This window comes from Leguminivora glycinivorella, chromosome Z, assembly GCF_023078275.1.
Source record: "Leguminivora glycinivorella isolate SPB_JAAS2020 chromosome Z, LegGlyc_1.1, whole genome shotgun sequence".
NCBI classification, from domain to species: domain Eukaryota; kingdom Metazoa; phylum Arthropoda; class Insecta; order Lepidoptera; family Tortricidae; genus Leguminivora; species Leguminivora glycinivorella.
In genome coordinates, this window is record NC_062998.1 from 17887988 (window position 1) to 17903868 (window position 15881).

The 15881-nt window shown below is 37.3% G+C and overlaps 1 protein-coding gene across 1 annotated transcript in view; it reads left to right on the plus strand.

Moving 5' to 3' along the window:
* The window catches only part of LOC125240654 (probable ubiquitin carboxyl-terminal hydrolase FAF-X), a 77881-nt gene that overhangs the window by 13273 nt on the left and 48727 nt on the right, over positions 1-15881 (plus strand). The window contains exons 25-38 of the mRNA XM_048148652.1: positions 860-1013; positions 2120-2250; positions 2410-2631; positions 2927-3088; positions 3227-3443; positions 3747-3914; positions 4176-4243; positions 4349-4461; positions 4574-4747; positions 4846-4987; positions 5753-5906; positions 5990-6137; positions 7155-7275; positions 14146-14282. Of these exons, the coding sequence (XP_048004609.1) occupies positions 860-1013; positions 2120-2250; positions 2410-2631; positions 2927-3088; positions 3227-3443; positions 3747-3914; positions 4176-4243; positions 4349-4461; positions 4574-4747; positions 4846-4987; positions 5753-5906; positions 5990-6137; positions 7155-7275; positions 14146-14282 (2111 nt within the window). The remainder of the gene's footprint in view (positions 1-859; positions 1014-2119; positions 2251-2409; positions 2632-2926; positions 3089-3226; positions 3444-3746; positions 3915-4175; positions 4244-4348; positions 4462-4573; positions 4748-4845; positions 4988-5752; positions 5907-5989; positions 6138-7154; positions 7276-14145; positions 14283-15881) is intronic.

Here is a 15881-nt window from a genome sequence, read left to right on the forward strand (position 1 = left end):
GACGGACATGTGATGAAAATAAAAAAAATGTAATCATAGAGGCCACTTATTAATGGGGAGCATTAATGAAGATTAAAAATCAAAGTTTTTTGAACTTTATTCTTACATATCAAATGAAAGAGCTGTTTATAAGTATTTCATTTTATAATTTTTAGTCAAGTAATTTAAGAAAACAGGCAAAACATGACCATTACGTCTTCGAAACTACTTAAACCGCGAGTCCGACTCGCACTTGGCCGGTTTTTGTCTCTTACCCCCACTTCCTTAAAATAGGGGTTGGAAATTTGTATGGAGCATTTCGCAATTTTCGAATTTATCGCGAGTAGAGTCGCGGGAAAAAGATAGTAAAATAAAATAAATAAATATTTGTGGTCATCACACGAATAAATGCCCTTACCGGGATTCTTACCCGGGATCGCGGCTTAGAAGGCAGGGCCACTACGCGCTAGGCCAGACCGGTCGTCATTAGTTGGTAATGAAACACAAATGCATTACGTACAGGTATTGATCCTTCGATTTGCATTTAAAAGAAAATGATCGATAATGATATTTTATTTACGGACCGGACCGGATGACATAAAGCTTCGAGAAAAGAGCTTAGGGGCCCATTTCTCAAAACTGAAAGTTACAAGCGGAAGTCTCTTTCCAATTTGTCTTATTACATCGACTACCGCTTGTAAATTGTAACTTATAGCTTTGAGAAATGGGCCCCAGGGGCTCACAAGCTGTCTTATGTTTCGGGGGACGGTAGTCACTAATCCCTGGCGATTCGGTTGTTCGCTCGCCTCCTATATCTTAAAATAAACTTCATAATATATTTGTTCTGCATTTTGTAATTTCCCTCGGTCCGTGTGTGTAGGTGGTGAACAGTACAGAGGACAGCGACGTGGTGTCGTCGCTAGTGTGGTGGTGCGTGCCCACCACGGCCACGGTACGCGCCCTCTACGGCCTCGCCTTCTCAGTCGCGCAGCCCGCCGACGCCAACGGCGCTGTTCATCCCGATGACGTCACATGTAACATATACCTTTCCTGTTATCATGAAGTTTGACACATTCAGTGCCCCTGACTCGATATTGGGTTCTTTGGCCGTAAGCGCTTTTCGCTACACGAGATTTTTCCCATGTTATCTATCGGATACGCTCGTGACGCGTACTGAGTACGCTGTGCTGGTACTGAGTGTGTTAAGTTAGTTCACAAGAGGGTTATACCCCACCGAAAAAAAAATCATTGTTCAAAACTTAATGCTATTGAAAGAAGTCAATGTATTTCAGCTTTGCTTTATATATGTCGGCGGCAGATCGAAGAATCCGGCAGAACACGAGATTCCTAGGCATATCATGATTTGGCTTAGTAACATTCGCCATATCGTTCAAAACTCACCGTTTAACGATTTGCCCAGTGACGTTTAAACAGATCGTGAAATTCCTAGACATATCATGAAACGCCGCCATTTCATGATTTCACCAAGTAAAGCACGCAAGTGGCATTTAAGCAGATCATGTGATTCGTAGGCACATCATGATACGCCGCCATATCATTCAATACTTAAGTAGGGTGTCCAAAATTGAAGTAAAAATGCAATAAACATAATAAGTAGTATTTTTAATTAAATAATTTGTATTTTACAAATGAAATGTAACGAGACTTACTGTTTTTTGACATTGTGCACAGAATCCTTGTGACTCACATAAAATAAATGGAGCTGAGGCTCAAAAGCTTCTTTTGCACTTCTATTTTCCATGATGACACTGTTTTCGGTGCTAAAATCGTTTTGTTGAGGCGCCGACATCTTTCACTCGGTAAACAAACACCGCCATAGCATGCGCTGCATACGCAGCGCCACCAATAGCCAAGAAAGAAACTATTCTACGAAGTGCCTAGCTATATAGCTAGGAATATCGACGAATGCGTTGCTCTAATCGATCTGCCGTATTGTTTATCAGGCATATCGTGATACGCCTGGCCAACTTTTAGGCAATTCATGATTTGGCGGCGTTTCACGATATGCCTAGGAATCTCGTGTTCTGCCGGATTCTTCGATCTGCCGCCGACATATGTAACTTTACTTTTGTTCTATGAATACGTTATTTATTGTATGTAACATTGTGTTTCATTCCAGTGGTCCGGGAATGTATGGAGGTGGTCACAATATGCCTGGCTCTTGGCGGAGGCTGGTTGGAGGCTTTACTGAACGAGTCATGGTGGCAAGACACGGCGTTGTACTTGATGATTGATTGCCCAAATCCTCAGGTTAATAAAAACTTGTATTAATAAGAAATTGGTCAAACATACATTTTTTTAAAGGCAATTTTTTTATTCGAAGATACTTCTTCTGTACATTTTGCGTAAAATATTGTTGTGAAATTTAATACGTTTACATACAATTTGTAAACATAATATGTGTTTCAGGTGCGCGTGTCTTGCGCGGAGCAGCTGTTGTCAATGTGCGCATGGGGTGGTGGCGGCGGCGCGCGCGCCGTGCTGGAGGCGCTGGGCGGCGTGGTGGGCGAGCCGGGCGGCGCGCGCCTGCAGCGCCACGCGCGCCACGCGCAGCAGTTCCTGCAGCTGCTGTGCAGGCTCGTCTCGCTCGCCGGACCCACTTCCCGGACGCTCGAGGACCTCGCTATTGAGGTATTCATCATTACTTTACTTTGAGGCTTGCCGATAAAACGGTTTTACCGCGTTTAATTTTATGGTATTTTTAATTCCCGACGCGAAAACGATGGGGTGTTATAAGTTACGTGTCTATCTGTCTGCCTGTGGCATCGTAGCTCCTGAACGGATGAACCAATTTAGATTTAGTTTTTTTTTTATTGAAAGCTGAGTTAGTCGGGAGTGTTCTTAGCCATGTTTCATGAAAATCGGTCCACTATGTCGCGGTCGGGGGTTTTTTCAAAATTTTAATTATATAATATAATATTTTTAGGTGGCGTGGTTGAGATCAGTGCGAGCAAATCCTGAGATACTCGATGATACGCTTCTAGAGGGACACCTGAATTTAACCAAAGAATTATTTACACATGTTCCGGCACAAGTCAAGTACCAATATGGAGCGCATCCGGAACACAAGGACAGAGGTTTAATTAGGGTAAATATATCATTTCACTCCACTGTGACACAATCTACGATGAGTTTAACAAATTGTACATTTAATTGTATTAGTACCTAGTAGTTATCATTGTCCCCATATAACATAATATATTATGATAAATGTTGGTTGTGACAGGAAGTGACAACGGAATTCCTGTGGCCGTACTCTTGGGCGTGGTGCCGGATGGGGGAGGGCGACAGCTCGGGCGGGGACGCGGGCGAGCCGGCGCCGCCGCTGTGCCGCTCGCCCGGCGCCGCCGCCGCCGCCACCGAGCTGCTGCTCGCGCTCGTGCACGGCTGCGTGCCCAACATGGCCGAGCTCGCGCATCTACTCGAGCTCATGTTTTATAGTGGTAACTATCCTAAACTTTTGCTTGTTACGTTCATTGGCTTAATATAATTATCTGTTATATATGATCATAGGTCTGTAAGCCTCCCTTTTTCTCCAAGTAATATCGGCCTTTATAAAGTAAACAGCTGACAATTAGACGTATAATTATTATCGTTTTTATATACCAACTTTTTTATCTTCTAGTATAGTATTGGTCAGTCTGCCATGTTTCTAGTCATCACAGAGTAGTTATTTAGTTTCGTTAAATTTCGTACGCTGTATTGCGAGTTAGCAGCTCCGTAATGTGAGACCGATAATCTCGCAGAGAAAAACGTGCCACTTGTGGAGTGGGAGTACATGCCGTGCGTGGGGCCGCGGCCGGCGGCCGGGCTGGCGGGGCTCAAGAACGCCGGCGCCACCTGCTACATGAACTCGGTGCTGCAGCAGCTCTACTGCGTGCGCGACGTGCGCGACGCCATACTCACCGTCCAAGGTTACCACACTCACCGCTTTTCTTTTTTTCCAGCTTTCTTTATTCATGAACACTGCCTACGGCGCTAATGTTTTATGGTTGCACTTGGTCAGCCGTGGACGTTTCGAACGAATTAGTTTGCCACGCTCGTCAAGTCAAATTACAAAAACTTTAATGTTAATGTGACTGGATAGTCGGAATTTTGTTGATGATCTAATTATTATTCATTAACAAGATTTGCATTTCACCTGCTATTCTACTAAAGAAACATGTTGATTATAGGAGCAGCAACAGATCCTAACGAAGATTTCTCTGGGGAGAACCAACACTCTATTGTAGAGAAAGTGGAGGTATGCAACGTTATACTTTAAATTTCTAAAATTACAGTTTTAACAGTAAATTATAAAAGTTTTTACAATTATCAGATTAATTTATTAATTGTTATCTCCTTACAGACTACTGGCGACTACAACATCACAATTTTGAAACAAGTCCAAGCTATTTTCGCACATTTACATTTCAGTAAACTGCAGTACTATGTGCCAAGAGGATTGTGGGCTCATTTTAGGTAAGCAATCAATAAACCTAACAATCCTGTAATATCTGCATTATAAATTTTCCTTCTCACAAGAAACGCTATTTAGTTTGTAATAATAAGTCATGTTACATTACTATTTTAGACTGCAAGGCGAGCCAGTAAACCTCCGAGAACAACAAGATGCTGTAGAGTTTTTCATGTCTCTTGTGGAATCATTAGACGAAGCTTTGAAATCATTGGGACAAGAACAACTGATGGCCAAAACATTAGGAGGTACTTACTCAGATCAAAAAATCTGTAAGGGATGCCCGCACAGGTACGAAATTACTAAAACCAAGACATGCGCATATGCATATGCTTAAACGTATAAATATGCTAAACAAATGTACATATAATTAACAAAACATGTTTTAGGTACTGCAAAGAAGAACCTTTCAGTGTGGTGTCTTTAGACATAAGAAACATGTCACGGCTTCAGGAATCTTTAGAAGCGTATGTGCGAGGCGAACTCTTAGAAGGCGCCGATGCTTACCACTGTGATAAGTGTAATAAGAAGGTATGGTTTTATGCTATGTATTTGTGATACACACAATAGTATTTTTTTCTACTCGTCGACTTTAATCTGTCAATTAGGACACCACAGAGAAAAAGAGTAAACGAGGCTAAGCCGAGTTGAATTTTTTACAGAAATTACCTAAAATTAAGTCACAATTTCTTTGAAAATCTACATCACATTGAAATTATTTTCGTACGGTTCTATAAAATACTATACTATAAATACTATCTAAATCGTGATATAATACAGAGCTTTTCAGTCGAGTACCATGTAATAGTACGGTACGAGAGTGAAAAGCTTAATTATATCACTATTGTATACAATACTTTTCCTATGAGTCATCATCTTCATCATCAATGGACGAAAAATATCATCATTCAAGTAATGTTAATAGCGTCATTCACCGTTGTATCAACATCGAATTACCTGGCAACCAATTGGTTGTAATGACCGTCTCTGATTGGTCGATAACGCGATAGAAAAAAACGTGTTTCAGATGCAGAAAAAATTGCCAAGTATCGCAAATTAGTATAGCACTTGTATGAAGTTCTATTTTTTTTGTTCAGTTAACTAAAGTGAAGTGTAATGAAATATTATAGTTGACTAAGTGTCAAAGACTGTCCAACACTGAAAAGTCAGCACGTATAGTTTAGTCTGTGCATGGTGTCCTAATTGACAGATTAAAGTCGACGAGTAGAGAAATTTTAATTTAGGTTTGCTAACTAGTCTATATTGGTTAATTTTATGTACGTGCTCTATTCACAGGTTGTAACCGTGAAAAGGTTATGTTTAAATAAATTACCACCAGTTCTAGTCATACAACTGAAAAGATTCGAATATGACTTCGAAAAAGTTTGCGCGATTAAATTCAATGACTACTTTGAATTTCCGAGGGAATTGGATGTTGAGCCGTATACAGGTAAGAAAGTTGATTCTTTAGGAGGCTTGTTCTGTTTGTTCGCATTGTATACATGTTAACATGAATGTGGTATCCGTCGCCAGCTCGAGGACTAGCGCGCGCGGAGGGCGACGCCTCGCTATGGGAGGGAGGTGAAGAACGGTCGCCCGAGACGCACTACCAGCTCAGCGGCATCGTAGTGCACTCGGGACAAGCTTCCGGGGGGCACTATTATTCATATGTGCTTTTACGGTAAACTGCTGTTATTTTTCATATACTTGTATATATTTAAGTTTAGGTCCATAATAGTAAGTGTAGGTGAATTATTGTAAAGTCAGTTCAACCTTACTTGTCCAATATAGTAAACAAACGAAACGTCAAATATGGTCAAAGACAATTACTAGTGATTGGAAGTGTCGATAAAATGATGTATTAACGATAATTTCGCTGCTGACGTCATCAGAGGATTTTCAATTTTACGTCACACAATATCTATGTTAAAACCAAAATCTAATTATTTTTCGTCACATTTGCAATAATCCTGTGAAAAAGGCTTGTCTCACTTTCGCTTTCTTCAGAAACATGATTAAAATCGGATCATGGCTCTCGGAGTCATCGGTGAACATAAGTACTTAAAACATAAATACGAAACTGAATATAGAACCTCCTCCTACGTAAAGAAGTCGGTTAAAAATCTGAAATTATTGTAGTTAATATCAACGCATTTTTTCCAAGCTATACAAACTCGAACGTAAATATCGATCGTTTATAACGATAAGTTGTCATCCCAACATTACGGCTCATAGACAATCTGGACTTCGTAATGTCAGAAGTTTTTTATGTCATCCGTTCGTAATTAGTTAATTACAATTATTGATGAAAATCGTTTTAGAAATTATATTATTCAGTGGTTTTTTGATTGATTTCAATACTTTGCGAGTTTATTTAAGTGTATAATAACATTTTAAGTGATGGTTAATGTGTAATTCCAGAGAAAATTGAGATAATGTTTTCCAGCAGTGTTTGTTTACATGATTGGACAAGTAAGGCTGAATTGAGTGTGGATTACAATATTTTTAGCCACTGAAACATGAAAACATAATGTTTTTTCTATCACATTTGTATATTTTTTTTACGGATCGAAGGGGAATGTAGAGTACAAAACTCTGGCATACATACCCCATATCAACTTGGAACTCAATCAATAGCCTCTGATACTGGGGCAGTTGTCTATGTACATATAATGTATTATTTGATTACATTTATCAGAGACAACGGCAGCGAGACTGGACGGTGGGTGAAACTGGACGACGGCGACGTGACCGAGTGCGCCATGCACGACGACGAGGAGATGAAGGCGCAGTGCTTCGGCGGGGAGTACACGGGCGAGGTGAGCCTTTCGAATCCTGCTTACATTAACACACTTATACAATTACTAGCTTTTACCCGCGGCTTCGCCCGCGTAATAAAAGTATTCTTATTGAAACGTTTACAAAAAATAAGATTTTCATTTGGATCCGTAGGTTTCTTTGTAGGTAGGTTCGACTCTATTGATCTAAAAGTGGTAAACCACTTTTTTGGCTGACTGTACCTTACACATATTACTATTGTTTTAAAAGAAATTCTTGCAATGATTGTAGAATTGTTACACAGCGACCACAGCGTAGGTAGTAGGTACGAATATGTATGTATTTTACCTATATAAATATTTATAGTGGGGAAACTGGTTGTCTATTGTTTGCCCGACAGTCATTTAACATAATATTCATTTGCCCGAATCTAACTTGCCTGAATTTCATTTGCCCGAATGATTTGTTTACCATAAAAATCATATGAAATACTCGTTGTTTATCCGAATATTATCTTCCATAATCATACAATGCCATACTATTTGTTAGCCATATTATTAAGTGCAATAATATGGTTTCATAGAATATTCAAACGCCATAAGCAATTATTGCCATATTAATTGTTGCCCATATTATTACCTAACCTAACCTACTTTCTGATAGCAGTTTCATTTTCCAGGGGTCACAGTTCTAACCTAACCTAACCTACTTTTCCAGCAGTTTCATTCTCCAGGGGTCACAGTTCTAACCTAACCTAACCTACTTTCTGATAGCAGTTTCATTTTCCAGGGGTCGCAGTTCTAACCTAACCTGACCTACTGTCTGATAGTATTTTCATTTTCCGGGGGGTCACAGTTCTAACCTAACCTAACCTACTTTTTAAGCAGTTTCCTTTTCCAGAGGTTCACAGTTCTAACCTAACCTAACCTACTTTCTGATAGCAGTTTCATTTTCCAGGGGGTCACAGTTCTAACCTAACCTAACCTACTTTCTGATAGCAGTTTCATTCTCTAGTCCTTCTAGTACCTATAGTAGTTTTCGATTCTGCCAAAGCACATTATGGAAATTGACTTTTCTGGACGCTAATTTGTATGACAAATGATGATATGGAATGTGGTAATTACGGATTTCGATGATTCTGACAAATGACATTATGGAAACTGACTTTATGGGAAACAAAGTTTCTGGCACTAGATTAATATAGTAAACAATGATTATAGCATAAGATGTTATGAGAAACAATATTATGATTGTTGAATAGGATGGCAAATAAAATTATGGCAAATGAAATTCTGGCAAATGGGGGTATCCCGGGGAAACTTCATACAACCCACATAGCCAGTATCTCGAATCTCAACGCTATGGTCGGTAAGGTAAAAAATACTTCATTGCATTATCGCTTACAATTTTTTCCATTTTGCTTATATTAATTGCAATCGTAAACATATAAAAGGCAAGCAAACAACGATCCTCTTACAGCACATTGAATGTAAAAGTTATTACGGATGCAGGATACTCACCGATGCCTACTTACATACTAATCCCTTCCCCCTGAGCCACCTGCATTTTACACTGCCTAGATATTGATTGCCGACCGATTATTCCGACCCCATTCCCTATTCTTATCCCCGTCCTTATCTCTATCCTTGTCCCCGTCCCCGTCCCCGTCCCGTCCCCGTCCCCGTCCCTCCCCTATCCCTATCCCTATCCCTATACCTATACCTATCCCTATCCCTATCCTTATCCCTATCCCTATCCCCGTCCCCATCCCCTATCCCTATCCCTATCTGTCCCTGTCCCCGTCCCCGTCCCCGTCCCTAACCCTAACCCTAACCCTAACCCTATCCCGTTCCTGTCCCTGTCCCTGTCAAATTATCAAGCTAGGAGGTGAACTTTGAATAATCCTTTCTTAGTGCTCCTCTAAGGAACTTCCGTGTCAATTTGAAATCTCTTGAACCAGAAGTAAAGATAAAAACTAAACCTATACTTATGGCTATATGGAAATTTTAACCCTATTGCACAACAACAGGGGAGAAAATTTATTTTCCACCTCATTAAATTTTAAAATAGTTGTATTTATCGTGATCAGCGACCCGATAAACCATAAAAACGATACCCATATTGTGATTTTGACTTACCCCCTTTTGCATCCCTTTAGGGGTCAAATTTTCAAAAACCTGAAACATGTATTTAGTCATATGTCTTTAGGAATCCTCTTGTGAAGTTTCGAATAAAATAGTCAAACTAATGTTATTTCCCCATACAAACTTTGAACCCCCATTTCACCCTTTTAAGAGAAGAATTTTGAAAAATCCTTTCTTAGTGCTCCTCTACGCCATATAAGGAACCGATGTGCCAAATTTGTAATCTCTAGGACCAGCGGTTTCGGCTGTGTGTTGATATATTACGTCAGTTAGTCAGTCAGTCAGTTTCTTCTTTTATATATTTTTTGATATTTAAACCCCATTGCACTACAACAGGGGAGAAGGTATTTCACTTCTGCCTTGTTAGATTTTAAAAACGTTGTATTTATCGTGATCAGCGACCCAATAAACCATAAAAACGATACCCATATTAGTTTTTTGACTTTATCACCCCCTTTCACCCTTTTAGGGGTTAAATTTTCAAAAAACCTGAAACACGTCTTTAGTCATATGTTTTAAGGATCCCTCCTGTGAAGTTTCGAATAAACCAGTGAAGCTAACATTGTTTCCCCATACAAACTTTGAACCCCCATTTGACCCCCTTAAGAGGCGAATTTTGAAAAATACTTTCTTAGTGCTCCTCTACACTATATAAGGAACCTACGTGCCAAATTTGACATCTCTAGGACCAGCGGTTTCGGCTGTGCGTTGATATGTCTGTCAGTCAGTCAATATCTTCTTTTATATATTTTTTTGATATTTAAACCCCATTGCACCACAACAGGGGAGAAGGTATTTCACTTCCGCCTCGTTAGATTTTAAAAATGTTGTATTTATCGTAATCAGCGACCCGATAAACCATAACTTTTCACCCTTTTAGGGGTTAAATTTTCAAAAAACCTGAAACACGTATTCAGTCATATGTCTTAAAGAATCTTCCTGTGAAGTTTCGAATAAAATAGTCAAACTAATCTTGTTTCCCCATACAAACTTTGAACCCCCATTTGACCCCCTTAGAAGGTGAATTTTGGAAAATCCTTTCTTAGTGCTCCTCTACACTATACACGGTGTTTCCGGTATCACTCAAAACCTCAGACACCCCAACTGATTTTTATTTTTTTAAACTCATCTAGAGTATTCATCTTTTAATCTGATCGTTACTTTTTTTTAAATCGAATTTTTAATTTTCTGTACAGCTCTACTTGACTTTTAGCTCTACACTCAATAAAATAATTGCTAACTACCATCATAAACCATAAGTCTATTTATTTGTGTACGTTACTGCAACGACATAAGGTTTACCAATACACAGCTAAGATGTCACTGTAAAACACTTTAAAGCTTTGTCACAGTAAACTTCAAATTGGACAGGTAATCGCAGTAAGCAAATAAACTCAATATTCAAAATGACAAGGTTGTAATTAGGTACGAGTTCAATTTGTTATGACTTATGATAAACATTAAGATTAAACTGACAAACAACGTCAAACTAGTAGCGGAAAAAATAATCGTCCAAGTAACCGGCCAGTATTAATACCCCTAAATACTGAAAAAAGGTAAACAACCTCTAGCAATGCGATATACACAATGTTGTATTACGAGTACAATAGAATGGGCACGTAAAAAATAACTAATAATACTAATTTAAATAAAAATATTACCCCCATCAAGATATAGCTCAATCGATTCTACTCTCGATTCTGAACAAACTGTTTTCAGGTTTTTAGTGTTAAGTGAAACACGGTGTATAAGGAACCTATGTGCCAAATTTTAAATCTCTAGGACCAGCGGTTTCGGCTGTGCGTTGATATGTCAGTCAGTCAGTCAGTCAGCTTCTTCTTTTATATATTTAGATATAAATGCTGCACTCACACATGATCGGTTATCGGCCATTCGTGTTGGCGTCTCTCGCAGTTCCCAGGTAAAGATGCCAACACGAATATTCTCTTAACCTCTACATGTTTGAATGCACCTTAGTATAACCAAGTACTACGCGAACTGGTTACCTTTGTTTTTCAATGTGTTATGCTTGTGGCTTTGCTATTTTTTTACTATTTTGATATCTCAATATTAAATTGGCTAGCGAAATTCTGAATTATTTTTGTTTTATTATGCTGCATCTAAAATTGTTTGAGTGACACCTGTATCGGCCTATAGTGTGAGCCACCATTTTATTGGTAAATGAGTATGTACATAGATTTACATTTTCACTCATTTATTACTTGTGTATCGACTTTATCAGTACTGTACTTCTCAGTTTTAGATAATAGTAATGTGACAAATGACTTCTCAGAAGTAACTACATTGAATTCTCGTTATTTTTATTATAACAACATAACTATTGAAATATACGAGTATGTGCCGTCATTCAATCATCATAGGTTGAGAAATACGTGAATAGGACCGGTGCATACTTTTTCCTCGGCCTTTTGTAATTTGGGTCTATATTCCTGAAAATAAATAAAGCAAAGTGTATTTGAAAACAAAAAATCTATGCGAATTTATTTGTTAAATTATAATGGTACTCTTTGGCAAGGAGCGAAGTTGGTGGAGGCAAAGGAGCACTAATGTCACAAACACGACTATGTTAGTCGTAGTTAATTATTAGTGATGTAGTTTAGAATACATATTTATAATATAAGTTAGTTTAAGATTTTTGCATGTATTTGTAACTTAATTTTTGTAATACATATAATCCATACTAATATTATAAATGGGAAAGTGTGTGTGCCTGTTTTTTTGTCCGTCTTTCACGGCAAAAGGGAGCGACGTAATGGAGTGATTTTTTAAGTGGAGATAGTTGAAGGGATGGAGAGTGACATAGGTTACTTTTTGTCTGTCTAACGCGAGCGAAGCCGCGGGCAAAAGCTGGTATACTATATTATAGGATGTCTCACTTTAGTACAAGCGATAGCTGTTTGACTAATTTTATACCATTATTAATCGTAGAAAAACCTCGAGAAATTAGTGCCAGGATTTAATATGCATTCTAAATTTATGAGGTCCCATTTGTAATAATATCTGGGCGACCGAGCTTCGCTCGGTTCTATTTTAATATATCACGTCTTGGCGAAATTAACGACCATATTTTACGTTTACTAACGCGAAAGAAAAACTCATGAAAACTCGAAAATTCGCGTTTTCCGGGATCTAAGGCTACGCTAGATCGATTTTTTACCCCCGAAAACCCCCACATAACAAATTTCAGCGAAATCGTTAGAGCGGTTTCCGAGATCGTCGGTATATATAAATAAATAAATAAATAAATATACAAGAGTTGCTCGTTTAAAAGTATAAGATTAGTATGGATGTAGCTTTATCATAAAGCTTATAGTCATATTGTCATCAATTGTGTCAACTGGTGGAAATAATTTGGTACGGTCGAGTTCACAAACATCTTAACAAGCCAACATGCCAAAATATTTTTACACGTCTCTATGACAAATGACAAATAAGGTCGTGTATATTTGGAATGTTGGTTTGTAAAGGTGTTTGTGAACTCGACTGTACCAACCCACCAAATATGCAAAAAGTTAGCGTCAAACACTAGGATACTAGTGGTTGATAAATATTCTACCTATTCAGTAAGCATTTGCTAGCTACGCGAATATATACATAATTAATTGCAGTATCAATATATGTATTTATTATGTACATTCTGTAAGACGACTAATGTTTAACCAACTTGCTGCCAGGCGCCCTCTTTAAGTCGTCCAGATTTGCTGTGCCCTCAAGTCAAGTAATAGACGTATCACACGCACGCCTCACACCACACGCGTAAGATATATTTCAGGGGCATTAAGCGGATATAATAATGGATTGGGAATCCCAGTTTAAAAATGTGTTAATTTAATAAATCAAAATTAATGTCAATCTCTTCATATTACCAAAGAGGATCGTATTATAGAGAGTTACTGTCGAAGTAAAATGTGTAATCACAGTGCATAGACTGCCATCCCTTGACACAGGCTTAAAACTTTTGAACCTCAGTTTTGACAATTTGGCCCATATTCTTAGCTTGATATGTTTTAAAACGTCAAATATTAATATTAGCTGAGCGTACCCCAAAGGTGTAATGCCATCTAGGCCACCGTACCTTTTTCTGTATCTGTATGATACTGAGGTACGTTTTTTCTTGGACTTTATCTGTCTATACGGAGCTATAGACATACTTTGATATTACGCATTTTGCAAATATTTGTGATATTTTAATTGAAATATAGCAGCACTCATAATATACATGAGTATTCAATAAACTTTATACATATATGTATACCTATTAGTTCATAGAGACACTTAAATAATAATAAATAATAATTATAGGACATTCTTACACAGCTTGACTGAGGCCCACGGTAAGCTAAAGAAGGCTTGTGTTGTGGGTACTCAGACAACGATATATATAATATATAAATACTTATATACGTAGAAAACATTCGTGACTCAGGAACAAATATCTGTGCTCATCACACAAATAAATGCCCTTACCGGGATTCAAACCCGGGACCGCATCAAGATTGTGATTTAGTCCCAAATTAAACGGACAAAAACGATTTATTTCCTTCAACATAGTTTTTCAGCTTAATTTTAAGCATCATGCATAATTTGCTTATTTAAAAACGTTAATAGGTACATGTCTACTCGCGTTTGCAATAGCACTACTAAGCGTTTTACGTACTGTGTATGAACATTCAGCCTAGTATTTTAAGCCTTGGCATGTGCACGTGTGGTTTACGCGTGAAGTGGTAATCTCTTACATTGTTCCAGATATTTGATCCGATGTTAAAGAGGGTCTCATACAAACGCCAAAAAAGATGGTGGAATGCATACATACTATTTTACACGAGGAAAGACACAATTGAAAATACTAGTCTTGTGCAGTCAATGAGAAATATGAATTTCAAGTAAGTATGTGTAATTACACGAACTAAGCTGTAGGAACAGTTTAGGTAGGATCTGGTGATTATGCAAATATGCATATTACTTTACCCTGGCGATGCCGTTTGGCATGACTAACTAACCTAAGGTCAATTCACCTTTACTTGTCCAATCATGTGAACAAATAATGCTGGAATACATTATCTCACTTTTCTCTGGAATTATACATTAATCATCACTTAAAATGTTATTATAAAGAAACTCACAAATTATTGAAATTAATCAAATAATCAAAAAACCACTGGAAAATATCATTTCTAAAAAGATTTTCAATTTTTCATCAATAATTGCAGGACGAACGGATGACAACCAAAACTCCTGACATTACGAAGTCTAGGTTGTCTCCGAATCGTAATGTTGGGATAACAACTATTATCATTATGAACGATCGATATTAACATTTGAGTTTGTATAGCATGGAAAAAATGCGTTGATATTTATAACTACAATAATTTATCAGATTTCTTAACCGACTTCTTTACGTTTTATTTCTTACCCTTACAATAAATATTTAACTATCAGTATATTTTATTAATGTTAATGCTAGGTACTATAAAATGAATACTGAACTAGACTTTTTCACAGGATTGATACAAATGTGACGAAAAAGAATTAAATTTCGGTTTTAACATAGATATTGTGTGACGTAATGAAATGAAATGAAATATGAATTTTCCAAGTAGACATATTACAATGCGCATATTCATATTCATTTATTTCGTAAATGCACAGATACATTTACACGTAAACAGTTACAGTTCATATACACGGTGTTTCCGGTATCACTCAAAACCTCAGACACCCCAACTGATTTTTATTTTTTTAAACTCATCTAGAGTATTCATCTTTTAATCTGATCGTTACTTTTTTTTAAATTGAATTTTTAATTTTCTGTACAGCTCTACTTGACTTTTAGCTCTACACTCAATAAAATAATTGCTAACTACCATCATAAACCATAAGACTATTTATTTGTGTACGTTACTGCAACGACATAAGGTTTACCAATAGACAGCTAAGATGTCACTGTAAAACACTTTAAAGCTTTGTCACAGTAAACTTCAAATTGGACAGGTAATCGCAGTAAGCAAATAAAATCAATATTCAAAATGACAAGGTTGTAATTAGGTACGAGTTTAATTTGTTATGACTTATGATAAACATTAAGATTAAACTGACAAACAACGTCCAGTATTAATACCCCTAAATACTGAAAAAAGGTAAACAACCTCTAGCAATGCGATATACACAATGTTGTATTACGAGTACAATAGAATGGGCACGTAAAAAATAACTAATAATACTAATTTAAATAAAAATATTACCCCCATCAAGATATAGCTCAATCGATTCTACTCTCGATTCTGAACAAACTGTTATCAGGTTTTTAGTGTTAAGTGAAACACGGTGTATACAAATTCAAAATTTGGAATAATAATTAAATTTTAAATTTTTAAATTAAATTAAGAAATCATGCAATAATAAAATAATAAGAATAACAATTGGATACGTAATTACATTAATATTTAAATGACACAAAATTCTTGTACATCGTAGAATGCATT